General features: G+C 42.3%; 1 protein-coding gene across 1 annotated transcript in view; it reads right to left on the bottom strand.

Moving 5' to 3' along the window:
* Positions 1-1,544: 1,544 nt before the first annotated feature.
* The window catches only part of TMEM33 (transmembrane protein 33), a 42,813-nt gene continuing 16,778 nt past the window's right edge, over positions 1,545-27,579 (bottom strand). The window contains exons 3-8 of the mRNA XM_030191339.1: positions 26,677-26,771; positions 23,129-23,316; positions 16,937-17,004; positions 16,430-16,563; positions 6,765-6,848; positions 1,545-2,165 (exon numbers count right to left, since the gene is read on the bottom strand). Coding sequence (XP_030047199.1) covers positions 2,039-2,165; positions 6,765-6,848; positions 16,430-16,563; positions 16,937-17,004; positions 23,129-23,316; positions 26,677-26,771 — 696 coding nt within the window. The 3' untranslated portion in view covers positions 1,545-2,038. The remainder of the gene's footprint in view (positions 2,166-6,764; positions 6,849-16,429; positions 16,564-16,936; positions 17,005-23,128; positions 23,317-26,676; positions 26,772-27,579) is intronic.

Raw genomic sequence — 27,579 nt, 5'->3', positions numbered from 1 at the left:
ACAACTTTTTCAAATCATGTAACTGAAGCTCTAAAGATTTTATTAATGATTTCAAAGTGAATCAGTAGGATTTAACTTTCCATACCTTCACAAATTTGGGCTAACCCTAAAGGTGGCAGATTTGGGTTTAAAGAAAGATATATATTTTTTTCTGCTTAATCATTTCTGTAACAATAGATACATGGGATGAATTCTATAAATTGCGCCAACCCCCCCCCCCCCCCCCCCCACACACACACTTAAGTCCTAGGATTGCTCGTCCATTTGCATCAATGAAAACATGGTGCAAATGCCTCCGCCTAAATTTATGTGCAGAACCCACTTATTCTATAACTGTGCATGTAACCCAAACGCCCACGATCCCCCCCAAACTGCCTAGGACCCTCCCATTTCTGCACCCCCCTTTTCAGGACGCGCATAAAAGTTAGGCCCAGATCATGCACCTAAATTTATGCGTGTACATCTTGATTCCAATTAGCGCCAATTGCTTGTTAAAAAGTGAGTTACTGCCACCAACTGGCTCATTATTCAATTCAATTTTGTGCACAATTTTTGGTGACTTACAGAATTAGGGGGATAATGCCTACATCCTGTAGCCTACAAATAGTCACAGATGCAGAGCGATTCTTTAATTGACTTGAGATGCACAGTTGTACTGGCAGCTCTGGGTTTGACATGGTTCCAACTGAGCTAATTCCAAATCTTTATCCAGTGTTATGCTCTTCAGCTATGTGAACAGGTACCCGTCTTATACCAGTAGCTCACCTTATTATATTTTGCTCACGAACACCAATTCAATGGAAATAAATGCCATTAATTGGTAGCACTGGCTATGCATTTTTACATTGAAATTATTATTATAAAACACAATAAGTGCATTCACATTTTATCCTTTTTGGATGTTCTCAGGTTATGCCCTTAATGAGCAGAACATTTCTGAGAGGAAGCTGCTCTCTTACCAGGACTTTAGAGTGGTCTTGGAAAAGAAACAAATACAAAGACACAATATTTTACAGTTCTATTCTTTTCCAAAAGATTTTCATTGAAAAAGCTTTATGGCACTACACACACAGTCAATTATTTTCATATCCCCAAAACTGAACTGTAATCAGTACTGCTTTAAATCCTAAGCAAGGTAAGATCTAAGTAACTCTACTCACTCAGAATAAGAGAACAAGTTTAGAATGGCTATCGAGTTACCTAGATTTGACTAAAAATTATATGCCTTAAAAAAACAAAAACCCCAAGATACAACTAGGAAAAATACTCCCCCTGCTTAAAACTGTTTGCTAAAAAATAAGTCACTGTACCTATTAAAGAAGACCAGTGACTGGCATTTATCAGATTCCATGCCGACATGAACATACAAGTGGCCAAGAGTTATTTTGCTCATATTAACTCCTACCCTTGTAAAGAAAAAAAAAATAATGCTAACACACATTTCACTTCAGAACATTTGTGATCACATTTTGAAAGAAGGAGGAAAAAAAAAAAAAACCTCCAAGTGAGCACACATCTCCCCCGTTTACTAAAGCTTAGCTCGAGTTATCTGCAGCAGGGCCCATTTTGGAACCTGCTGCAGATAACTCGAGCTAGCGTTAGTAAACAACCCCCATAATGTATACTGCTACATAATCCTATCATAAGTTTAGAAGTTGCATCTTAGTGCTTTTTGTGATGTTTGTGCTAATATAGTATATGGGAAGTCTTGACATTACTATATTTGTTTTAATATCATGTCAACAGTTTATCAAAAACAGAACACAATTCTGCTGTACAGATACTTTATTAATGAGTGACTGACTACGGGGCATGATTTGTTAAAATAAGAGCTTAAGTCATACAATGAAATTGACACAAAAACCTCTCGAAAAACTTAAGAACTGAGGTAAAGACTTAAAAAGAAAGGATACACCATGTACCACTTTGACTAAGATCAATGTTAAAAAAAAAAAAAAATACCACGGACAGTATAACCATTTGCAGAAATACCAGCTGCTGATAATGTTCATATTTATATAACTTATCACTGAATAAATTATACTGTTGGTGCTAGCCTGCTTATAAAGGCAATGCTGCTGAGACAGAGTCTTCTCACAAAGTCAGGGCATGCAGGCTTCATTATTAGATGTTCCACAATAATCCTCAGCTCTGTGAACAAAGTCCTAGAAGAAGAAAAAGAATACATTTAAAAGAAGTGTCCAAGCTTTCGTCACATGCCATTATGTAACCAAGATCAATTGCATGTACCTTTTTCAACTGTATTTGTAATTTTTCCTCGTTAGTAACCCTTACCACCCATCTATCCTCCTGTTAGTCTTAGGACTATATGTTCCACCTTTCTTTCTTTCTTTTGCTATTAAGACGTTTTAATGTGTATTGTATTGATGCTGTAAGTAGAATACTGTGCTATAATATGTATTGTTATTTGAATGTTTCTACAATTTATTGCCTATGTTGGGGTTATACTAGCTGTACACTGCTTTGAGTCCTTTTCAAAAACAGTAACATACTATGAAGCTCATTTTCAAAGCACTTAGACTTACAAAGTTCCATAGGTTACTATGGGGCTCATTTTTGAAAGAGAAATACATTTAAAAAGTGGCATAAAGTAGCATTTGGATGTTTTTCTCACCAAAATGGCCAAATCAGTATTTTGAAACCCATTTTCAGACGTTCTTCTATGCAGTTCGCCTGCAGTGTGTTCAAATCTCAAGGAGTCGTATAGGACATGTTAAGGGTGGGGTTTGGGTGTTCATAAGATTTGGACATTTTTCAGCCATAATGGAACAAAATGAGAACATCCAGAACTAAAACTAATGTCTAAGCCACAAAACAGTGCCCTAAATGACCAGATGACCACTGGAGGAATAAGGGAATGACCTTTCTTATTCCCCCAGTGGTCACTGACCCTCTTCCACCCTCCAAGATGTGAACGAAAAAGTACATACCAGCCTCTTTGACGGCCTCAGATGTTATAGCCAGTCCTATTAGAGCAGCAAGCAGATAGCCTTGTGGTCAGTGAGGCGCACCATGGAGAAGGGGACCCAAGCCAACAATCCACTCTGTTACACTTGTGGCAGAAAGTGTGAGCCCTGTACTGTACCCACATATAGGTGATACCTGCAGCCATAAGGGATATTGTAGTGTACAGTTCGGTACAGTAGGCTTTTGGTAGGTTCACTGTACAAAATAGCAAAGACCTGTAGCAGGTATTCTCCGAGGACAGATTGCTTTATAATCTCAAAAGTGGTGACGCCGATCTGTGTTGCCTGGTCCGGCATTTACCATAGCTAAAATGAGAGCTATTGTGGAGCGCGAGACGCACTCCACCATGAATGTGCGAGTGCCTTCCTGCCCACCGCAAGAACATGGTCTCCTCAGTTTAATACTATAGCAAAAAATAAAGTAAAAAGAACAAAGGAGACAACTCCAAGGGGAGGTGGGCGAGACTGTGAGAATATATAGCCTACTGTCATAGTTCATGAAATGACGGCAGATAAAGATCTGAATGGTCCATCCAGTCTGCCCAACAAGATAAACTCATTTTACATGGTATGTAATACTTTATATGTATACCTGAGTTTGATTTGCTCCTGCCTTTCTCAGGGCACAGACCGTAAAAGTCTGCCCAGCACTGTTCCTGTACTAAAAGTTCTGAAGCTAACGTCGAAGCCCCTTAAAATTTACACTCCAGCCCATCCATATCTATTCAGTCACGATCAGGGCACAGACCGTAAAAGTCCACCCTGCACCAGTTTTACTCTCCAAATACTGGTGTCGCCACCCAATCTCCACTAAGATTCCATAGATCCATTCCTTCTACGGAATCTTAGAGGAAAAACCTGCTACAGGTATATTCGCTTTCTCTGAGGACAAGCAGGCTTATAAAATTCTAACAAATGGGGAATTCCTAGCATCCAGGCTCACCAAAAATGGTCAACTGGGCCTCGCAATGGCGAAACTATAACACAGATTAACCTGAAACCATATACAATCTAAATGAGAGTGCAGCCTGGAACAGAATAAAATGGACCTAGGAGGGTGGAGTTGGATTCTAGACCCCAAATAGATTCTGCAACACTGTCGGCTCAAACTGACTGTCACATCAGGTATCCTACTCAAGGCAGTAGTATTATGTGAATGTGTGGACTGAAGACCACGTCGCAGCCTTGCAAATTTCTTCAATGGAGGCTGACCTCAAGTGGGCTACCAACACGGCCATGGCTCTGACATGAGCTGTGACATGACCCTCCAAGGCCCAGCCCAGCCTGGGCATAAGTGAAGGAAATGCAAACTGCCAGCCAAATAGAAATGGTATGTTTCCCCGATGGCAACCCCCATCCTGTTGGGATCAAAAGCTGGGCGGACTGTCTGTGGGGTCTTGTCCGCTCCATGTAATAGGCTAATGCTCTCTTGTAATCCAAGGTATGCAAGCTGCTTTTGCCAGGATGGGCATGAGGTCAGGGAAAGAACGTTAGCAAGATAATCGACTGGTTCAGATGGAACATCACTTTTGGAAGGAACTTAGGGTGCATGCGGAGCACTACTCTGTTGTGATGAAACTTAGTATATGGTGTATCTATCACTAAGGCCTGAAGCTCACTGACTCTATAAGTTGAAGTAACAGCCACCAAGAAAACACCTTCCAGGTCTTCAGATGACAGGTATTCAGTGGCTCAAAAGGAGCTTTTATCAGCAGGGTGAGAACAATGTTGAGATTACATGACACTGGTGGAGGTTTGACAGGGGGCTTTGACAAAAGCAAAACTCTCATGAAGCGAATAACTAGAGGCTGTCCAGAGATGGGTTGACCTTCTACATGTTGATGCAATTACTAATTGCACTAAGGTGAACCCTTACAGAGCTGGTTTTGAGACCATACTCTGATAAGTGGAGAAGGTATTCAAGCAGGGTCTGTGTAAGGCAAGTAAGGGGATCTATGGCCTTGCTCTCACACCAGATGGCAAACCTACTCCATTTAAAAGAGTAACACCTCTTAGTGGAATCTCTCCTGGCAGCCAGCAAGACCCAGGAGACACCCTACAAGAGACCCAAGGAAGCAAATTCTAGGCTCTCAACATCCAAGCTGTGACAGCCAGAGACTGGAGATTGGGATGTAGAAGTGACCCCTCGTTCTGAGTGATAAGGGTCGGAAAACACTCCAATCTACATGGTTCTTTGGAGGATAATTCCAGAAGAAGAGAGAACTATATCTGCTGCAGCCAGTACGGCGCGATCAGAATCATGGTTCCGCGGTCTTGCTCGAGTTTCAACCAAGTTTTTCTCACTAGAGGTATTGGAGGATACACATACAGAAGACCTGTCCCCCAATTGAAGAGGAAGGCATCTGACTCTAGTCTGTCGTGGGCCTGAACAAAACTGAGGGACCTTGTGATTGATCTGAGTGGCAAAAAGATCCACCGAGGGGGTGCCCCATGCTTGGAAGATCTTGTGGGCTATGCCCATATTGAGAGACCACTCGTGCAGTTGAAATAACCCACTCAGTCTGTTTGTGCCAGCCAGATAAGTGGCTTAAAGGAACATGCCATGTTGGCGAGCCCAAAGTCACATCCAGACGGCCTCCTGACAGAGAGGGCGTGATCTGGTGTCCCCCTGGCTTGTTGGTGTAATACAATGCAACCTAATTGTCTGTTTGGATGAGAACAATTTGGTGAGATAGCTGATCTCTGAAGGCGTTAGAGCTTCCAGATCGCCCGAAGCTCTAAGAGATTGATCTGAAGATTTGTTTCCTGGGAGGACCAAACTCCTTGAGTGTGAAGCCCATCTACATGAGTTCCCGATCCCAGGAGAGATGCATCCATATCCCAGGAGAGATGCATCCGTCGTCAGCACTTTTTGCAGCTGAAGAATTTGAAATGGAAGTCCCAGAGTCAAAATGGATCAAGTGGTGCACCACTGAAAGAGCGTACAAGCTCTGGAGACACTTGGATGACATCTTCTAGACTCCATGTGCCTTGATACCACTGAGAAGCTAGATTCCATTGAACTTATCTCACATGAACACATGTCATGGGTATAACGTACACTGTGGAAGCTATGTGGCTCAACAATCTCAACATCTGCCAAGCTACTATCTGCTGAGAGGCACGAACCTTGGATGCAAGTGAGACAAGATTGTCCGCTCTTGTCTCCGGGAGGTAGGCTCGAACCTTCTGTGTGTCGAGTTGGACTTAGATGTCATATCAAAAAATGCCCCTGTATGTAACTTTGCAAGTCTAAGTACTTTGAAAATATACCGCGATGTGTGCTGCACAGGTGAAGCAGTCATTAGGCTTTATATATGATAAATTCTCCAGAGGAGTAATGTCTCAAAATGGGTTAATTTTGTGTATATCATGAGGTTCATTATTCTTAATATTAAGCCAAGTATATGGAGTATGATCTCAATCTCTTGAATTTGCTGCTAAAGATCCCCTGTGGTGCCTAGCTCCATTGCCTGGGTCACACTCCAAGCAGCAGGTTTAAAAAACTCTCCACAATGAAGTGAAAACCTGTGCCGATTTGAGCATGGAAAAATTATTTCCACTTATCTCTATTATTAGTGGATCCCTTGGGCCTTACAAAGAAAACAGGGAGAGTATGACATGTACCAAGAAGGAGCAAGAGAAAGTTCTGTCCAGGTGTTTTGTTTTGTTTTTTAAACAAGCCACTGGAAAAGTTTGAGAGGTGTGAGCAAACATTTTTCACAAATGCACAAGGTCATTAGGTAAGTAGAGGGCTGATTTAGATTCACTACTTACCTGCAATATGGATTTCTACGGGAGGTGTAGCGCAGTGTCAGGAATCTATAATAAATAAAAGGCTGGAGCAAACTACCTTGTCCACTGTAGGAGGGGAAAAAAAGACAGTCAAAATATGCAAAGCATAAGCTGTTTAATTGGAGATAGGTTGAAAGAAAACAAGAAAATCACTGAAGCTAGAAATATTAACCACTGCAAAACTGAACAGCATGTGTGAAACAATCAATACCAAAACATTACAAGTTCTGTTGCTGAATGCATAAGCATGTCAAGGCCACAACTACCATGTCCATTTTTATTCTTTCCAACCCAACAAAATGTTTGGAGAAATTACACAAAAGGAGTTGAGAAACTGGCTGGAAGCAGCATAACTCTAAAAATTTAATGGAACGGGAACAATTTGGCATGGAGAAAGACTGGTGAAAGATATCAGACTGAGGGGTCCAGAGAAATTAAGCCTCCTCTAAGCCTATTTAAAGGCAATAATATGGAGGAAATGAAACAAATCTCAGCAAACCTGGAAGATTTAATAGGTCAAAATTGACAAGCTGAAAAACAGCAAATCACCAGGACCAGAAGATATGCACTCTAGAATACTGAAAGAATTAAAAAATGAAATCACAAATCTACCATTATTAAAACTGTCAATGGTACATGAAGCTTGGAAAGCAGCCAACACAGGTCTTCACAATTTTTTAAATTAAATCTAGGAACCAGCCCATAAACTAAGTCAAGACCTCTCTAGCTTCTTCTTCCTCAATCTTCCCAAACTGTCCACCGTAATTTTTTTTTTTTTTTTTTTGGGGGGGGGGGGGGGGGGGGGGGGGGGTGGGAATCCCCTCCCAGATCAGAAGCAGTTCTTTTTTTTTAAGGCTGTTTTCTTATTCTGTGTCTGTGGGCAAAGAAACTTTAGTAAATCAGTTCCTCAAGTTGCCTCTGCAAACCACTAGCAGAAGGCAGCAGTTTCCCTTCCCAAATCAAACACCACCTTGAAAGGTGAAGCAAAGAGGCAATTGCTTCTCTGGTTCACAAATCACCATAGCCTGGGCTCCCACTCGTCTCTCTCTCTCTCTCAAGTACCCCCCAGCCTTTATCCAATTTTTCTCAGAGACTGCCATCTATTCCCTCACCTGTAGAAAAAAAATCTCATATTTCCTGCTTCCCCGCTGTGACTCAGCTTGAGCCACACTGTTAACATAAGAATAGCCATATTGGGTCAGAGAAATGGTCCATCTGGCCTAGTATCCTGCTTCCAACAGTAGCCAATCCAGGTCACAAGTACCTGGCAGAAACCACAATAGTAGCAACATTCTATGCTACCAATCCCAGGGAAAGAAGTGGCTTCTCCCATGTCCATCTCAACAACAGACTACAGACTTTTCCTCCGGTAACTTGTCCAAACCTTTTTTTAAACCCAGATACGCTAACTGCTGTTCAGGAAGTTTGGGTTGGTCCCGTAAGACTTGAAAACAGAGCGAGGTCTCACACTTTCTGAAAAGCGCAACTCAAGCTTACAGAGAGCCAAGTTGCAACAGGAAAGCAGGAAATATTAGATCTGTTTTCTACAGCACCACAACCACAAAATCCCAGATGCCAAGAGTGCAATTTTTAAGCACCATGGCGACCTGGAACTTATTGAGCCCTGAGCCAACATCATTTTTTTTTTTTACAGCTTCCTGGGTGATCTGAGAAACTACACAACAGAGAGCCTGAGGTCAGTGCCTGGCAAAATGGTAGAGACTATTATGAAAAACAAAATTACTAAACACAAATATGGCTTACTAGGACAGTCAACGTGGATATAGCCAGGGGAAGTCTTGCCTCGCCAATCTGTTACATGTTTAGTCACAGAAGAAAGGGAAAACAGCATACAAATACAACCAGGCAAACAAAAAAAAGCAAACACTGGGCCTTCAGTATTGAGAAAAATGTAGTCCTTTAATATAACAAAGACCCGACACGGGCAGTGTTTCGGCGTACAACCGCCTGCATCAGGGGTCAATAAAATCCTATTGGTCAACTTGCGGACTATTGCGCAAGAGGTAAGTAAAACAATCGGAGTGGAACTCCCGTTGTGTTAACAGCTCGTCTGTATTCGAAAAGACGCCTCCAATAATGAAAACCGCGGTTCTCATTATTGGAGGCGTCTTTTCGAATACAGACGCGCTGTTAACACAACGGGAGTTCCACCCCGATTGTTTTACTTACCTCTTGCGCAATAGTCCGCAAGTTGACCAATAGGATTTTATTGACCTCTGATGCAGGCGGTTGTACGCCGAAACACGGCCCGTGTCGGGTCTTTGTTATATTAAAGGACTACATTTTTCTCAATCCTGAAGGCCCAGTGTTTGCTTTTTTTGTTTACATGCTTTTTGAAGGCAGAGATAAAGGTGAGCTGGTTGATAAATGTATCTGGATTTTCAGAAAGCTTTTGACAAGTCCCTCATGAGAAACTCCTGAGAAAATTAAAAATAGGCAACATTCTGTTGTGGATTGGGTTAAAAGACAGAAAATAATTAAATGAACAATTCTGGGGGGAAAAGTGAATAGTGATCTGTACTGGGACCAGTGCTTTTCAACATGTTTATAAATGATTTGGAAATGCGAACAAGTGAAGTGATCAAATTTTCAGTTGACACAAAATTAATTTGTAGTAATTCAATAGCATACAGACTGAGAAATTACAGAACCTCGAGAAATGGAAGACTGTCCATCCAAATGGCAGATGAAATTAGTTCTCAGTGTGCAGAGGTGGTCAAAACAGCAAAGTTAAGAAAGGAATAGACAATAAATCAAAGAATATCATAATGACTCTATTCTCCATGGTGTCGGCTCCCAGGGTCTTTAATAGACGAAGCGTTGCTAATCAGACTCCATGTGTTCCCCTATCTGGGCGATTGGCTGGTGAAGAGCACGTCGAAGGATGGTGCTTGGGACCCCATGCAGAAAACTATCTGGGTGTTAGAGCTACTAGGGTTCATTTTAAACTACCCCAAGTCCCATCTGCACCCTGTCCAGCAATTGGAGTTCATTGGAGCCGTGCTAGATACACAGCGGCTCAAGCTTTTCTCTCTGTGTTGAGGGAAGCTGAACCATCACAGCTGCTCTAGGAGGAGGTTCAAAGTCCAGGACCATGAACAATTTAGCCCTGGGCTTGTCCTCCACTTCCAAAGGAATAGGAATGGCAGCTGACATTTCCTTAACAAAAAATGGGAAGGAAAGGTTCTATAGTGGAGATTTTTTCTTTCCTGTGGAGAAGAGGGATCAGATAGGATACCATAGGACTCCTTTGATGAGAAGTACCCTGGATCTTCAGACTCCCATGCGCACTACTCATTGGTGTCAGCAAGAAACTCATCATGGAAAGGCTAAGACCGAGCCCAACTCAACAAGGAGGAACAAGGTCCCCGAAGCTTTCTCCGCCAACAACAAGGGAGAGCAGACATGGGTGACACTGGAGTCTGAGACCTCGCCGAAGGCAGAGGGCCATGCGGGGCAGCAGCAAGAGGCACAGCTGATGCAAGCTCCCCAGAAGCCAATGCACTCTGGTGTATTAGCCCCAGTAAAAGCTCAGGGAGCAAGGCCTGGAGGCGCTCATTGAGTGTCGACATCGGGAAAGGCTGGGGCATCAGTTCAGGCATAGGCTGCTGAACTGTCAGGGTTGGAGCGGGTGCCTGGTCCTGACTGCATGGCAACCCAAGCATCGGTGGCACCTATATAGAGGGGGATCGGCCCTCCCAGCACCAATGCTTCTTAGGTACCAGGTGTTTTCTCGGTGTCCCAGACCTCCTGGCTGCGTGCATAGAGGGCGATCGATGCTGACGCTTCTTGGGCTTCCCCCGATGCTTATCATCGACACTCCTCGGTGCCAACGAGGACAACGTTGAATCCTCACGTCAACTTGAGGTCAGGTTCTGTTCTGACCGGTCCCGGGGGGCCTGCACAACTGACGTTGAGGCAGGTGGAGACCCACTTAATGCACAGCCACTCTCAGTGTCTAAGGGTCTAGCAGCCATGCGGACCAATGCAACTCGATGCCAATACTGACTTCGAGGCTTTCGACCTGGCTCCAAAAAGTTTCTCGTTCAGCCTCTCTGGCCAATTGGGTTCTTTTCCTTATACGAAGACAAAGAACACAATTAGAAGGGGTATGTTCATGCTCCAAACACTGAAGACACCAAGAAAGAGTGTAGATGGTCCTACTGCACCGGCTGCAGTGCTTGAAGCCACTGGGAATTTTCAATGACATGGAAGGAAAAACAGTGTGGCTAAATCAAAAGACTTGATGGTACTGAAAAAAGGAGCAAAGCACCGAAATAAAATGAGGGAAGCCCAACTGAGGCTCAGGCCTAAGTGTGACCTACTGAGCATGGCAAAACGAAAGAAAACTTAAAAAGGGGACAAAATAACCTTAAACTGTAAGGGAATAAAAGTCCCACAAGAGAAAGCAAGACTAAAATGAAAAGAAAAAATATGGGCAGGCACAAACAGATGCTCTCAAAAATCTCTCTTGAACCGAGCTGTGGTTAGTGACAAATATGGCACCCTTTCTCTACCATGGGGGGGGGGGGGGGGGAAAAAAAAAAGAACTGGTGGTCCAGTGCTCTCGTGGCGGGAGGAAGGCACTTGCGCGTACACGGTGGGAGCTCCGCATACACTGTTAAAGCTATTCAAAGCCTTTTTCAATTTCTAAACCGGGTGACACAGGACACATCAACCACATGCGAGAATTACTGGCCTGCTTGTCCTCTGAGAACATATAATTATAGAACTACCAAGAGGAAGGACTGCAGGATAAAACTATTTAAAGAAACAAATTGCAGGAAAGGTATTAAATATTTAACACACTCTGATGTCGCTTTTATTTATTTATTTTCCCACTCATGGCAGGCTCAATGCAACTTATATGGGGCAATGGAGGGTTAAGTGACTTGCCCAGAGTCACAAGGAGCTGCCTGTGCCTGAAGTAGGAATCGAACTCAGTTCCTCAGGAACTCCTAACCCTAACCCTTACCCACTTGTTCAGCACCCATTTTATCATTTCCACCTTTGTAACTCCCTTACCCCTTATCTGTCCTGTTTGTCTGTCCCCTAGCAGGGACTGTCTCTTTATGTCCAGTGTACAGCACTGCGTACATCTAGTAGTGCTGTAGAAATGATAAGTAGTAGTAGTAGAAATAGTTTGACACCACTAAAAAATTGCCTGGATAAGTCCGTCCCTTTAAAGTCAGTAGTGTGCCTTAAAGAAACTACTGTGGAAGGTCACTGTGAAGACCAAGATTACTTTTAAAACAACTATGGAGGTGTCTGGGTAAGGAAGACCGGGGAAAAGGCTGACTGTTCAAAACTTTCAAGATTACTTCACAAACATGGCCTGTATGAGAGGGTGGCAAGAAGGAAGCCACTGCTGAAAAAAAAAAAAGCCATATTACATGTTCCATAACATCTTTAAAAAAACAAAACAAAAAAACCCAACCCACACTACCGCACTTAGGGGATACTACACACATTTGGAAGTAGGTTTTGTGGTCTGACAAGACTAAAGTGGGATTTTTGGGAGGTTTTAATGCTAAATGCTAACACCATTCCCACAGTAAGCATGGTGGTGGCAGCATCACATTATTGGCATATTTAGCAGCAGTGGGGAAATAGAGGTTCGAGAATATTGAGGGAAAGATTGTGCAAAATATAGATTTGGAGGAATATCTGTTCTACACTGTTATAGAACTGGGACTGGAGAAATGATTCACTTTGGCAAGAAAATGACCATAAACACAAAGCAAAAGCAACAATGAAGTGACTAGAGAATGACATGGGAGTGGGTAGCTGTGGTTATACCGTTGGTAAAACGAAAATGTTCCTGGTTACCTGCATTACGGGAGCAGACGTAATCCCTGTACCTGCGGTAAAACAGATGCCTACCTTTTACCTCTGTTTTACCGCTGGGCTGGGACATTCCTCCTCCTCTTGTTCTGTTCAGCTCTGCTTCTCCTCCCTGCCTGCACGTGCAGGCAGGCAGGCACGCATGCACACAGTCTTCCGAACGAACGCAGACTGGCACATCAGAGTTCCCTCCCCACCCACCATGTTGACATCACAAGAAGAGAAGACCCTGATTGGCCTCTTTCTTTTTGTCTCATCTCGTGCTGGCACCACAGCAGTCATTTTATGGGTTATTTTTCAGTATGTTGGTGATACAGTGCATCATCGTACAGTACAGGTTAAGGAGAAAGATCGGCTGTGGGCAGCAGGAAGCACAGCAGGATGGCTGACTGAGGACGGAGTCAAGACTCAGCCAGAGGGCTCATCCAGGCAGAAGAGCGTGAGCCCAGAGGAATACATGGTACACGATTGTGAAGACTACAGTAAGGTGCCCCCCCAGCCCTGCCCCCCCCCCCCCCCATTTCAGCTTGTTAGGCAGCATATGAATGCTATGTACACAGAGGAAGTATTATTGGTTTCATCTGTTAGAGTAGTAATTAGTTCATTTGGAGAGGCTGGTTATAAGGACTCCCTGCAGAGATGTTTTTCATCTAGTAAAGGGCTACCAAAAAACACAGATATGAACTTATGAGTTCAGATCAGGAGCTCAAGAATCATTACTATTTATAATGCAGTGGTATATTATAAAAATGCACTTGCCTTTTTATTATTACTATTTCACGGAGAAGTTCAGAGAGTCAGTCTAAATGTGGAGGTGACTAAGTGGGAGGCCAGCAAGAAGCAGATTGCAGTAGTCTAAACGAGAGGTGACAAGGGTGTGGATGAGGGTTTTGGTAGAGTGCTCGGAAAGAAAGGGGCGGATTTTACGGATGTTGTAAAGAAAGAAACGACAGGTCTTGGCGGTCTGCTGGATATGAGCAGAGAAGGAGAGAGAAGAGTCAAAGATGACCCCAAGGTTTCGAGCTGAGGAGACAGGGAGAATGAGAGAGCCATCAACAGAAATAGAAAACGGGGGGAGCGGGGAGGTGGGTTTGGGGGGGAAAATGAGAAGCTCGGTTTTGGTCATATTTAATTTCAGGTGGCGTTGAGACATCCAGGCAGCAATGTCAGACAAGCACGCTGAAACTTTGGTTTGGATGCAAGGTGAGATATCAGGGGTAGAAAGGTAGATTTGGGAGTCATCAGCATAGAGGTGGTAGGAAAAGCCATGGGATGAGATTAATGAACCAAGGGAAGAAGTGTAGATAGAAAAGAGGAGGGGACCAAGAACAGAACCCTGAGGTACACCGACAGGCAGAGGGATAGAAGTAGATAGATCCACCAGAGTGAACACTAAAGGTGCGGAGGGAGAGGTAGGAAGAGAACCAGGAAAGGACAGAGCCCTGGAATCCAAGTGAGGACAGGATATCAAGGAGTATGCTGTGATCGACAGTGTCAAAAGCAGCGGAAAGATCAAGAAGAATGAGGATGGAATAGAGACCTCTGGATTTAGCCAGTAATAGGTCATTGGAGACTTTAGTAAGAGCAGTTTCGGTTGAGTGGAGAGGGCGAAAACCAGATTGTAGTGGGTCAAGAATAGCATGTGAGGAGAGAAAATCAAGGCAGCGGCGGTGAACAGCACGCTCAAGTAATTTGGAGAGAAAAGGGAGGAGGGAGATGGGTCGGTAATTAGAGGGACAAGTAGGGTCGAGTGAAGGCTTCTTAAGGAGAGGTGTGACCACAGCATGTTTAAAGGCAGTAGGGACAGTTGCAGTGGAAAGTGAGAGGTTGAGAATGTGACAGATAAAAGGAATAAGAGCAGGTGAGATGGCATTAAGAAGGTGGGTGGGAATGGGATCAGAGGAACAGGTGGTACATTTTGAGGAAGAAAGGAGAAGTGTAGTTTCCTCTATAGTAACTTCAGGAAAGGAGGAAAAAGAATGAGGGGAAGGAGAGAGAGGGGAATGGACTAGTGGAGGGAGAGGTGGCGAGGTAGAGAAATCAAGGTTTATATTTTGAACCTTGTCGTGAAAGAATTCAGCAAGGGTCTGAGGAGATAATGAAGGGAGAGTTGGGGGAGGGGGCACCTTGAGGAGAGAGTTCAATGTGGTGAAGAGAAGTCGAGGGTTAGAGCCAAGAGAGTTGGTCAGTTGGATATAATAATCCTGTTTGGCGCGTAAAAGAGCAGATTGGAAGGAGGTCAGCATGAACTTAAAGTGTAAGAAATCAGCAAGGGCCCGAGATTTCCGCCAGAGGCGTTCGCGCGGAGCGGGTACAGGAACGTAGGTAGCGGATATTAGAAGTCAGCCAAGGTTGTCCTGCTTGTCTGTCCTAATTAGATTGTAAGCTCTGTTGAGCAGGGACTGTCTCTTCATGTTCAAGTGTACAGCGCTGCATACGTCTAGTAGCGCTATAGAAATGATAAGTAGTAGTAGTAGTTTGTAATGGTATATTAGATAGCAGAATGTAAAAATACAATGATTTTATTTTATTACAAGGCACTATATCAGCATACATATACTGTAACTTTCATACAGATAATACACCAGCAACACAGGCATGTTACCACAGCAGGATCTAATCATAATAATTCACATCTCATCTTTGATCCCACACTACAGCAGATGTTCCATAAATGCACTGCTCTTGTGCTAAGAGTGAAATGCCATAATTTTACCTCCACAGGTAGAAATAGCCTCAAGAACAGTGATACAGTACAAACAGTGCTATCCCAAGCTTATGTTGTCCTTGGTGATATACTTATTGACTGGTATGTTTCACGTGGCAATATTTCTCTAGTAATATGGGGCTTATGCTGTGTATTTGGATTGTTTAGCCTGTTTATTTATTGTGTTGATCATCAGCAGATGACATATTTTGTTTGATTCTTGAGGCAGGCACTTAGTGCCAAAATACAGGGCTGCGTCGAGTCCGCTTTAATAAACCTACTTGTTGGAAATACACTTTGTCTACCCCCTACTTTCTTCCTTTTTTTGCATTTTGTCTCAAGCCCCAACCTGTGAAACCTCCAGATCCACAGACTTTTAAATAAAAGCGAGATGGAATACAAAGATTTCACAATGAGTTTGGAAACAAGTGAAAACAATTGCCTGTGCAAAATGTTAGCATGTGTAAGGCCTCCATTCTACAAGTCTGGGGCACTCTCCATAACATTTAGGTCACTTTCATCAAATGAGTCTCCTTGCAGTTCTAGATCTGGGCTAGTTGGAGATACTCGGGTCATTACAAAAAAATCAGCTTTGTGTTCTATACTATGTATTTGAAAATATGAAATTTTTCTTGTAAAAACCTTAGATATAGGCAGTATATCAAACATGAAACTTCTCTATTAAAGGGGTTAATTAAAATTAAGAAACCACACAGCATACTGTAAAACAGATCTAATCCTATTTCCTTCTAGTACAGTGCTTCCTCCACTACATGCAAATCTTTCGCATGAATATTCATTGTGGATATCATAAAAACCTGACTGGCTGGGGTGCCTCTAGGGAACCACTGTTCTAGTTTGTGTTACCCTTTCTCAAAGAACAGCTCCATAGAACACCATTCTCCTCATGGATTCATTGCAGGTCAAGAAACACAAACATATTCACGTATTTTACATGTGAAACAGCAAACAAGAGAGGGAAAGCACTAGACAGCAAGCTGACAAAATTTTCATTTGATGATTAAAAAAATAATAAATTCAATTAAGTAATCAACATTCACAATTAAATTCTTACCTGAGAAGCATAAAAACTGTAGCTGGCATTAAAAATATTTCATTGCATGCAATGAATTTCAAAATATTCAGCTGATTGGCATTGAGTTTGTCCAAAATAGATCTCATGAAAATCATACTGTTGGAACCTTTGGCCTTAAATGAAAAAAAAAAAAAAATTTTTTTAAAAGGAGCCATTTAAAGTTATTCCTGAATTTATCCTCTTGATTTAAAACACTTTTCAAGTAGCAACAAGCCTAACTCAGTTGAGATAATACAAAAGCTTCATCTCACTAACATGCATATTTTGCATAGTACTGTCTGATAAAATTCATGGTGGGTGGGGTAGAGGTTTAATTCGGTGGACACAAGTGTATTATAATGTGAGAGGAAGAGACATTTTAAATCAAAATCAAAGCTTTCAGGTTTTACCTACAGAAAGAAACACCGAAAGATTCCATGTAATCATAAAAGCAAAGTACATAGATATAAACACACACATACGTTTATACTGCAGAAATGTACTCACATCAATAATCCTCTTCGTATATGTAGCTGCATGAAGCAAAGAAAACAAGAGTACTGGGAAAATGCTCACTGAAGTTAACTGTTAAGGAATATTAGGCCAAGAACAAAAATCTTATTACATTTACTTAGGATTCTACATCAATTAAAAATTGTAAATCATGATTAAAACTTTTAATTGCACAATTAATCACAAACCCCCTATAAAGCATGCCGAGAGATTCGCGCCAAAAATCAGGCGTATTCTATAAACGCGCGTAACTTAAATGGCTTAACAAGCTAATCAGCTTTGATAAAAGCACTTAAGTAATAAACACTAATTGGTAATAATTAGAATTTATACACAACTCGCTAAGGATATTCTATAACGAACTGTATCTAAATTCTAATGTGCGCAGTTCAAAAGGGGTGTGGCTATGGGCGTTCCAAAAATTTACACACAGAGGGGCATAATCAAACGTCGCCGTCAATCTATTTTGGCGGCGGCGCAACAGCTGGCTGGAACCGTATTATCAAAAAAGATAGCCGGCCGTCTTTTTTTTCGATAATACGGTTTAGCCCAGCCAAATGCCAGAGTCCGCCAGGTTTGAGATGGCCGGTTTTGTTTTTCAGCGATAATGGAAAAAAATGCCAGCGATCTGAAACCCGGCGAAATCCAAGGCATTTGGTCGTGGGAGGAGCCAGCATTTGTAGTGCACTGGTCTCCCTGACATGCCAGGACAGCAACCGGCCACCCTAGGGGGCACTTCTAAAAATTTTTAAAACTACACAAATACCTCCCAGGTGCATAGCTCCCTTACCTTGGGTGCTGAGCCCCCCAAAACCCACTCCCCATAATTTTTACACCACTACCAAAGTCCTTATGGGTGAAGGGGGGCACCTACATGTGGGTACAGTGGGTTTTGGAGGGCTCAACACTTACCACCACAAGTGTAACAGGTAGGGGGGAATGGGCCTGGGCCTGCCTGCCTGAAGTGCACTGCACCCATTAAAAACTGCTCCAGGGACTTGCATACTGCTGTCAGGGAGCTGGGTATGACATTTGAGGCTGGCATACAGACTGGCAAAAAAAGGTTTTTATTTTCTTTAGTGTGGGAGGGGGTTGGTGACCACTGGGGGAGTATGGGGAGGTCATTCCCCATTTCCTCCGGTGGTCATCTGTGAGTTGGGGCAGCTTTTTGAGGCTTGGTCGTGAAAATAAAAGGACCAAGTAAACCCGGCGAAATACTGCTTAATGCTGCTTTTTTCCCCCATTATCCACGAAAGCCAGCCATCTGATAGCCACGCCGACACACCCCCTTGAACTTTCGCTGGCTTGGCGACGGGAAAGCGGCGATGCTGTCAAAAAAGTAGCTTTCGATTATACGGATTTCACCGCTTTTGAGAGATTGCCGGAAATCTCCCAATTTATGTCGGAAGATGCCTAGCGATCACTTTCAAAAATAAGCCTGATCGTTATAGAATATGGCCCAGTGCACACATATCTGTGCACAGGGATTTACGCCGCATTTTTGTTGGTGTAAATGGAGGCACAAAGTTTTAGGCGCTGGGATATCAACTAAGCGTATTCTATATACCGCGCCTAAATCTAGGCGCCGCTTAAAGAATACACTTAGGCAGAAATGCTTACTGTGTGGATTTTTTAAATGCCTTATATAGGATCTGGCCCAGTGTCCCCCTCATATTTTCCTCTTGTACACTGCAAAATATGGCCACAGATTGAAATAGGTCAGTTTTGAAAATTTACATTACTAAACTAAAAAATCTTTTTTAAAATTTTCCTTTGTCCTCTGGTGATTTTATTTTTCTAATCATCTTGCTCCCTGGCTCTAATTTTGCTTTTCTCTCTCTGTGCTCTGAACCCTGTTTCCAAGGCCTCCTGGCCTTTCACTATTTCTTTTCTCTCCTCCTTTCTTCTTCATTTCATGTTCCATATCTTTCATGTTCAACTTTCTTCCATTTTTCTGCCTCCTTCTCAAATCTATCTAGTTTCCATCTCTCCCCTTCCTCTCTATCCATATGGGTAGCATCTCCTCCCTTCTCTCTTCCTTTCCCCTCCATCCATGGGCAGTAACTTCCTCTCTTCTTCTCCATTCATGGGCAACATCTCTTCTCTTCCCTGTGCATTTCACTTTCACCTCTCCTCCCTTCTGTTTGTGTCCAACATCTCCCTCTTTTCTCTTTCTTCCACCCCATATTACCAGTAACTGTCCCTCTCAAGCCCCCGTAGCTCTCTCTTCCTCCTCCTCTCACTGGTCCCAGCATCACTGCCTTCCTCTCCTTCAGCATCTCTCACTCTCCTCCCCACTCCCTGACCCTACAAACTTGCCTTTAAAGCCAGCGGTGCTAAAGACACACTGCTTCCATCCAGCCCAGAGCCCTCCCTCTGTAGTGTCCCACTCGCCAGAAACTGGAAGTTCCATCAGAGGAATCTAAAAAAACATCTAATGTTTTTTTTTCCATTATCTTTTATTATTTTTGTTGTTTTAGACGATACATTTACGATTAATTTACTATGACATTTTTTAATGATATTATACTGAACTGTAGCCTTCCCATGTTATTGTGTAAGCCACATTGAGCCTGCAACTAGTGAGAAAATGTGGGGTATAAATGTGTTAAATAAATAAATAAATAAAAGGAGGCAGGATGCTATAGAGGAAGGGTACTGGGCTGGATGGAAGTAGTGTACCTTTAGCACTGCTGGACTTAAAAGGCAAATTCAGAGGGCAATCGGGGGAGGGAGGAGAAAGAAATGAAGGGTGTAGCGAGGGGGGGCAGGAGACACAGAGAGAGAGAGATGGATGGATGTCAGGTCACATGGTCTAATGCATTAATCATGTTCATGCCTTTGAAAATTTTAATGCATTAATTGCGTAGTTCATTAAATGTGCAGTCCTACATTTTCTTCTGTCACCATGGCACATTCACCTTGCTGTGGCCCCCTTCCCACCCTGCCCATGGCACATTCAGCCGGCACCTGCTACTCTCCCCCACCCTACAGAGATTGTACAGCAGGAGGAAGTGAACCCCTAGCACACTGGGTCACTTCCTCCTCCTCTGCCAGCTTACACCTGACTGTGTATATGAATCGTGTAGTTCATATACACAATCGGGTCTAAGATGGCAGAGGAGGACCAAGTGACCCAGTGTGCAGGGGCTCCTCCTGACGCACGATCTCTGCAGGGGATGGGGACAGAGCAGCTGATGCCAGCAGTTTTGCAGAATTCTGTATGTTCTGCAGGGGTGGGGTATTCTGTGCTGTGCAATTGCACAGAATTCCCCCAGGAGTAAATGTTGGCATAGGCTGCACCAATGAGCACTGGTTTCCACTTAGTAGTTTTCTCAGTGCTCAACTTCAACTACTGCCTGAACCGACAACAATCAGACTTGCTGACTGTGGCCTCTGCTTCATGCAGACATTATGAGTCTAATAGGAACTAGCCCCTTTCTAGCCTTCTACAAGGCAGGATCCCAACTGCTCTCTTGCTTGTCTTTGCCACACCTCCTGGTCCTTCCCTCTGCTTGGCCAAGGGACTGGATCTTATCAGATTTCCTCATCTTGCTTCCAGGCAAGGATTTCAGTGAAGCCCCTCTCCCTGAAATTGCAGATGTTAATTTGCTTGAACAGAAAACTGCTAAGGTGTGTGTGTATGTGTAGGAACATGCTGGAATTCTTCCTTTGAGCCCACATACTAGATATTCATATAGGTAAGGATTATCCTCCTTGCAAGGAATGAGGAGCCTTCTCTTCTTTGGATTCATCCATGTGCCTTACATTTTCATTCTGGGCAGGGTTTACACTGAGTAGGGCAACCTGCCAGCATTTGCACAGCTTCAAGAGATTCACGAGAGCTATACGGCTCTCAAAAACTGTTGAGAATGTAAATAAGTAAAAAAAAAAAAAAAAAAAAAAGATTTCTTTGAATAAATCCCTATGATGTAATTCTTAACCAAAACTAAAACAGTACTGTGTTCTGGCTTAACATATCTCCCATTTATCAAGAGATAGTATATTGGACTTTTGCTACAGACTTAAAAACACATCCAAAATGTTAAATGGCTTCCATATTAAGAAATACACAGAAACTACTGTACATCTGGAAAGTTAGCTTAGTTTTGACAAAAATTTGGCTTTTTAGGGCAGTATAATCCTGAGGGCTCTGAATTGGGTAGAGCTAATTAAACACTTGCTTTCAATTTAGCGAACTGCCTTGCAAAAAAAAAAAAAATGCACTACCTTAGCTGTATGCAGGAAGGCGGAGAGGAAAGACTCAGCATCAGAAAAGGTAATACGCTCTTTTGTGCAGTCCACTAGGTGATAAGGGTCAGCTCATCCTAACCTAAATGTGGGATACAAATGCAGCAAATAAATAAATAAACCTGTGAGCTTTTCTTTGGCAAGGATCAACATATTTCCACTGCCTTTCCAGCAACGCCTAGTTTCCCTTCAGAAACTTTCCAGGCTTGATGGTGCAACTTAAGGCTCTAAAGCCTTCAGCCTTTCCAGGTCAGTGCTCCTTGACAGCTGAGACCGTACAATTAAAAATTCTTCTCTTTCCCTGGATTCCCACTTCTGTGACCTCTAGTGCCCTATCCAAGCTGTACTCACACTGAATTCTGTCCTAACGGTGTTGGGAGTTCCAATTTAAAATTTGATCATCAGAACAATGCTCTTATAAGAAGCTTCTGCAAGCTGCAACAATTACAGAATGTTAGAAAGTACATTTTTCCCCCAACACCCTTTAGGCTTCTGTTCCAGATGTTTGTTTTGCTACATTTAGAATATACTGCAATCTTTTATATGTAGGTACTTCTCAAATGATTCTGAAGGTATTATAGACCCTTCAAAATACAGCTGCCTGGTTTGTGATGACAGCAAAGTAGTATGACAATGTTTCTCCCATTCTGAGGGAGCTACACTGGCTCCCAGTCTACACCCAAGTTCATTTTATACTTTGTATGCCGAACCATAAAATTATTTTGGGATATGTCCCTCCACATGTGTTGTCAGTTGCTTTATATGCCTCATAAAGGGAGCTTAATACGACTGAAAAAGTCTAGACAACTGTCTTTTCCTTCAGTGGTGGGAGTAAAATTGAAAAGATTCTTTAATTCTTCTCTCTTACACCAAGCTGCATTGTGTTGAACTCCTTTCTTTACACATTAGGCTGAAACTTCATTAGAAGAATTTCAGAAGAAATTAAAAACTTTTCTTTTTCAGGAATGTAGAAGGTAACCATTATATTAATTTCTTTTCTACTGTACTTCCTAATTGGTCTAGCCTCTTATGCTCCACACTCCACTTATTTTAGAAGAGTAGTGGAATATAAATTGTTTTATTGTATTGTATAGACTCCAAGGACCTTTGTTGTAATCAGGGCTCCTTGTGCAAAGTCTTAGGCTGTAACTGCTGCACTAAGCCTGAATCCTCATCAAATTTAATTCTAGGGAAACTGCCCATCACAAGAAACAGCAGTGGAGGAGCTTCTCGTGTTCACGGCCCATCACTAGATAGCTCTGCATGTTGCTGAAGGGCTCAGCCATTTCACCAGGCACTGGTGCTCAGCTACAGCCTGTTATTTCTAAAAGCCTGCTACTGTATTTCCTCTTGGCAGGCAGCCACTGGTGCTAGCAAGTACTGCAGACAGAGCTCCAGAGTCCCTTGCTCTCTTGCAGAGGGGCTAACAGTGCTGCAGACGGAAACAGCCCTCACAACGTTGGTTTCCTGGGAGATCAACCACCATGACTATTGCATTTACTCTTCCCTTGGGCCCCAGCCTTTGGTTTCTGTGCAGAAGCATACCGCCAGAGCCTCTGCTATAGGAGTCATTCATTCTTCATTACTGCAGCAGCACATATATCCGTCCATCTGCTGGAGAACACCGATTAACTTCTTGACTGCACCAGGCTATATACAGAGGTTAAACAATTTAATCTGTGCCTCTCTGTTGAAAGGAAGGATATAACCATTGATCTGGTCTGCCCAGGGTTAAGAGGACTAATATTTTGAAGGAAGGACATCAACATTCACTTGTTATTACAAAGCTGTTTGAAAAAAAATAAGTGTTAAACAAGAAGTGTGGGGCTTAATTTCTATTTACTTGTTACTGATTAGCAGCCTACTCCCATTGGTCTGCCTTATTTTTGTTGATACTGAAATAAAGCTGTCATAAAATGAAGATGTCAAGGATACTTGTAACAGGGTAAGAGTTGACAAAGATGAGAGAATACAAGAGGTAGTGGCAGCTATCTTCTAACAAGGCCTGAGTCAGGAATGCTCTGCTTAACTGGAAATGAGGTAAACGCTGGTGGAGCCGAAGGGCGCTGGTGAGAGCGTTGGCCAACAAGGCACGCTGGTAAAAGGTTGCTGCTTCTTGCAATCTGTAAATTAACAAAGGACAGTTTATCATACAACAGCAACACAAAAACCAAGATATATTATTCACTAAGGGATTGCATCATTATTGTACAATTGCTTAAGCTCTTACCTAGCAATACTAATGATGGCTGTTTAAAAGCTGGGAACCATACTGTGACTGCTGATACTGTAAATGGTGATTAACAAGGAAAATAAGGCAGTGATCTCTATTTTTCACATGGTGGGCCATATTGTTAAAACGTCAGAACATCAGTACGAAAGCCAAGCAAGACAGCTACTGGACAGAGCAGGTGGTACTCTAAAGTGTGGGGGGTGGGGGGTGGGGAGGAAGGTATGGCTGGCCTATCCAATTATGTGAAAAAACGAACTCTGCAGAAAGCAAAGCTAGCAGCGGTCACCAAAAAGCTTTACTGAAGAGAGACCTGACTTGGCCAAGTTTCAGCTTACAGCCTGCATCAGGGATCTACAGAACATATATAAAAACATTGGAGACAGTATTGAAAAATACAAATGAATACAAAGGTAAAAAATAAAAAAAAGTTTAAAAAGATTTCTTACCATCCATCTAGCTCTCAATGTGATACTTCAAGTTCTATCGTTTCATATGCTGCCCTTTAAAGAATTCACATTGGGGCCCTTTTACTAAGCCGCAGTAAAATGTGGGCTGCAGTAATTTTGGCGTGTGAAATTGGCGTGCACTGGGCCATTTTATTTTACTGCGGTGGGAAAAAGGCCTTTTTAAAAATGGGGCAGTAAATGGCCATGTGCCAATATTAAAATTAGCGTGCAGCTATTTACTACCTGAGCCCTTACTGCCACCTATTTAGAATGTGGTAAGGGCTCATGTGCTACTTGTGCAGTAATCAAGCAGCATGCGGCAATGTAGCCGTGCTATTACTGCCAGGAATACCACCGTGATAGAAAATTATTTTCTATCACAGGAAACTGCGCCTGCCAACTCTGGAACTACTGCCGGGCACCTGCGCTACTCTAGCAGTAGGGTTGATTTGGCGCATGCTACCCATGTGGCTTATTAAAAGGGTCTCATTGTGCACTAAAAAAGTTATGTGCCCCTTTTTTGCAGTTTTATTGTTGTCATTCCAGGTGAGAGGCGCTGTCAGGTCAGTGCAGGGGGCCCGATAGGGAGGGGGGAGGTTGTTTTGCGCGATGTTCCTGTCCAGGCGGCGTCCAACAATTCGACTCCGTTTCCCTCTCTGTTCCGCCCTCTGACATCATGACGCGAGGGCGGGACAGAGACGAAAGTCTGTACTGCGCATTTGCGAGTACGGTCACTTGCCATTTATATGTTTGATAGATTACATACAGTGTTTTTGAGTTAGTATGTTTTTATAAAATGAATCAGTAGAAGTAGTTATTGATTTTGATTTGCCTTGTTTTGTTTTCTTAAATAAAAAATATATATTTTAGAATTGGAAATAACAATGTTAACTTATTAGATTATTTTATAAATTGCCAGTATTTTAGATATATGGGGCTAGATTCTATATGGCAGCTAAAAAATCTGTGCAGTAAAAAAAAAAAAAAATACGCCTAGGCGTATTCTCTAAAGTATGCCAAAATGTTATAGAATGGGCTTAAAGTTCCGTGTGGCATATTAATCAAATAAGCCAAGCGCCTCTCCACGCAACCAAATTTGGTTGCTTCCATTTAGGCCATGTTTTACTTGGCGTAAATCCTGATGCCTAAATTAGGTGCAGAACGGGTGTATTCTATCTCATTTGTCCTGTTTGTCTGTCCTAATTAGATTGTAAGCTCTGTCGAGCAGGTACTGTCTCTCTTCACGTTCAAGTGTACAGTGCTGCGTACATCTAGTAGCGCTATAGAAATGATTAGTATATTTTCAAAATGCCCACGATCCACCCATTCCACGCCCATAACCATGCCCTTTTTCAACTGTGTGACTTGGAATTTATGCGCACCATGTTACAGCATATGCTTAGCTAGTTCTGCATGTAAATTGCACTTAATGCCATTTAGCTAGTTAACCAATTAAATTATGTGCATTGCTACAGAATAAGCTTCGATTTCCACACGGAAATTAAGACACGATATGCAGAAGCCCCGGGTTGATGTTTTAATTTTTTGGAAGAAAACATTATTTGATGAATTTTTACCACGTTGATGTTGGGAGCCATCGACTAATAAGTAGCTGTACTGTCAAGATGTATTATATAGCACATGTATTCACATTGTCGTACATACATTTCATATTTTCTATTTTGTACCTAACTTCTTTATATATTTTTACTAATAGTGATTTATAGATATGAATGTTGATATTCATTTTTGTTTTTAGGAGCGACTACTCAATTGGTTACGTACATTTATCATTAAGAGCCGGATAGTAAAAATCTTATGCTGGGGTTTACTAAGCCGCTAGCATGGCTGGTTGTGCACTAGTATCGACACAACCAATTCACTGTCGGCAATACCACACGGCTTAGTAACTTTTAACCTGACCTTTTAATTTTTTGACATTTTGTATTCATTTATGTTTTTCAATACTCTTTCTTTTTTTTTCTTATATATGTTCTCTAGACTGCTGATGCAGGCTATAAGCCGCAACTTGGCAAATCAGGTCTCCTCTCAATAAAGCTTAAGGTCCGATTTTTTTGGTGACTCCTCCTTCCTTTGACCACCCCCACTGTCTTTACTGGCTGTCTAATGATGTGATCAGCACAGCATTCAGTTAAGCTCAGAGACAAAGTCTGTGAGCTTCCTACTCACTCCCCCCCCCCCCTCCAGTTTGTGAGATATTCTCCCCTATATGGCTGCTCCCATTCATATCCCACTAAGTCGCAAAACCCAACACCTCTATCGCATTCAGCCTTCATTGTTCTGTCTACACCCATACCCTATCTCAAATTATTTTCCCCCTCCACCTTAGTCAGCAGCTTGCTGTTCGTACTACCTCCAGAACAAACTGTTCTGGGTTTTTCCCCCTAACACTGCAGTTTCATGAGAAAAGCATAGAGGTTTGGCCACCACACAATTCAGTCAGTGAGGGCTACATGGTACAGGCAGAAAACAGACATTGTAAGACAACAAAGCCATAAGCCTCTAGAGAAGATGAAGGGATGAATGTGCATTAAGAAAGAGAGCGAAGGAGCTGTCACTGGCTCTTGCTTCTTTCAATTAAGAACACTGATAGAATGTAACTCTCTCTCTCCTTTCTTGTCAAAAGATTAATGAGAAACTGGAAGGCTAAATAGCTGTATCTTCATTCTCTCCAATCCCATGGATTTTTTTTGTTTTGTTTTGCTGCTTAAGTAAACAATTAAAATGCACGACATCCGATGTGAACCAGCCAAAAGGGACAAACCAAAACCGTAAACACTTACCCTAAAAGAGGAAGGATGAACAAAGCTGAGCAGTACACTGTGAACAACCGAGAAACCCACATTGCCGTATCCAATTTATTTGCCATCATAAATTGCTATTTAAAAAAAAAAAAAAAAAAGAAGCACATTACCAGAATGACAAGATGACTGCTCTGGCCTGTTAATAAGGCCATATAAAATGGGAAAAATTAAAAGTCTTTTCATACTTTCAACATTCTTTGCTGTAAACATTACTGACTGCCTAGACTAACAGGCTAAAAGGGAAAGAGTATAAAACAATAACCAAGCATGTTCTAGCTACTTACACCATTCCTTTTACTTGATACTCCTAAACCAGATATATTTCTACAATATAAGGTGCTACTCAGTATTTGCAAGCAAGCCTATCACAACTGACAAGTTCTTTATACTAGGATTTGATTGGTAGATCATAAATGAAATAAGGACGATACTGTCGAGGCAGAAACCAATTTCAGAGAAAAATAAGTTGTGGGCCCACTGAAGAAAGCATTCCTGTTCTGCTTTAGCACGAAAGTTCTTAAGAAACATGTTACCATTTCAGAGTGAAGAGACGTGAAGAAGAAAAAAAAAAAGGGTAGAACATGACACGCAGTGAGACCCCGTCTCTGGAAAACTTAAATTAAGGCTCTCTACTATAGGCTCTTCTTGGTAGCAATTGCCTCACCAAGAAAAAACTTCACTGCATTTCCCCCGTTCCATATGTGAGGCACCCAACATGGTCACAGCTTGCCCTGCTCCTGACACATGGCTCTGTCCTGGAAACTTTTTTTTAATTAAAAAAAAAACAAAACAAAAACACACAAATCTTTATCCAACATTATTTTGGGTAAGATACTTAGGGCTCCACCAAAGTCAGGGGAGTGGCCCAAATGGACAGGCTAC

This window comes from Microcaecilia unicolor, chromosome 2 (assembly GCF_901765095.1).
Source record: "Microcaecilia unicolor chromosome 2, aMicUni1.1, whole genome shotgun sequence".
NCBI lineage: Eukaryota > Metazoa > Chordata > Amphibia > Gymnophiona > Siphonopidae > Microcaecilia > Microcaecilia unicolor.
The sequence above is the reverse complement of the archived record's forward strand: the minus strand, read 5'-3'. Positions and strand labels throughout refer to the sequence as shown.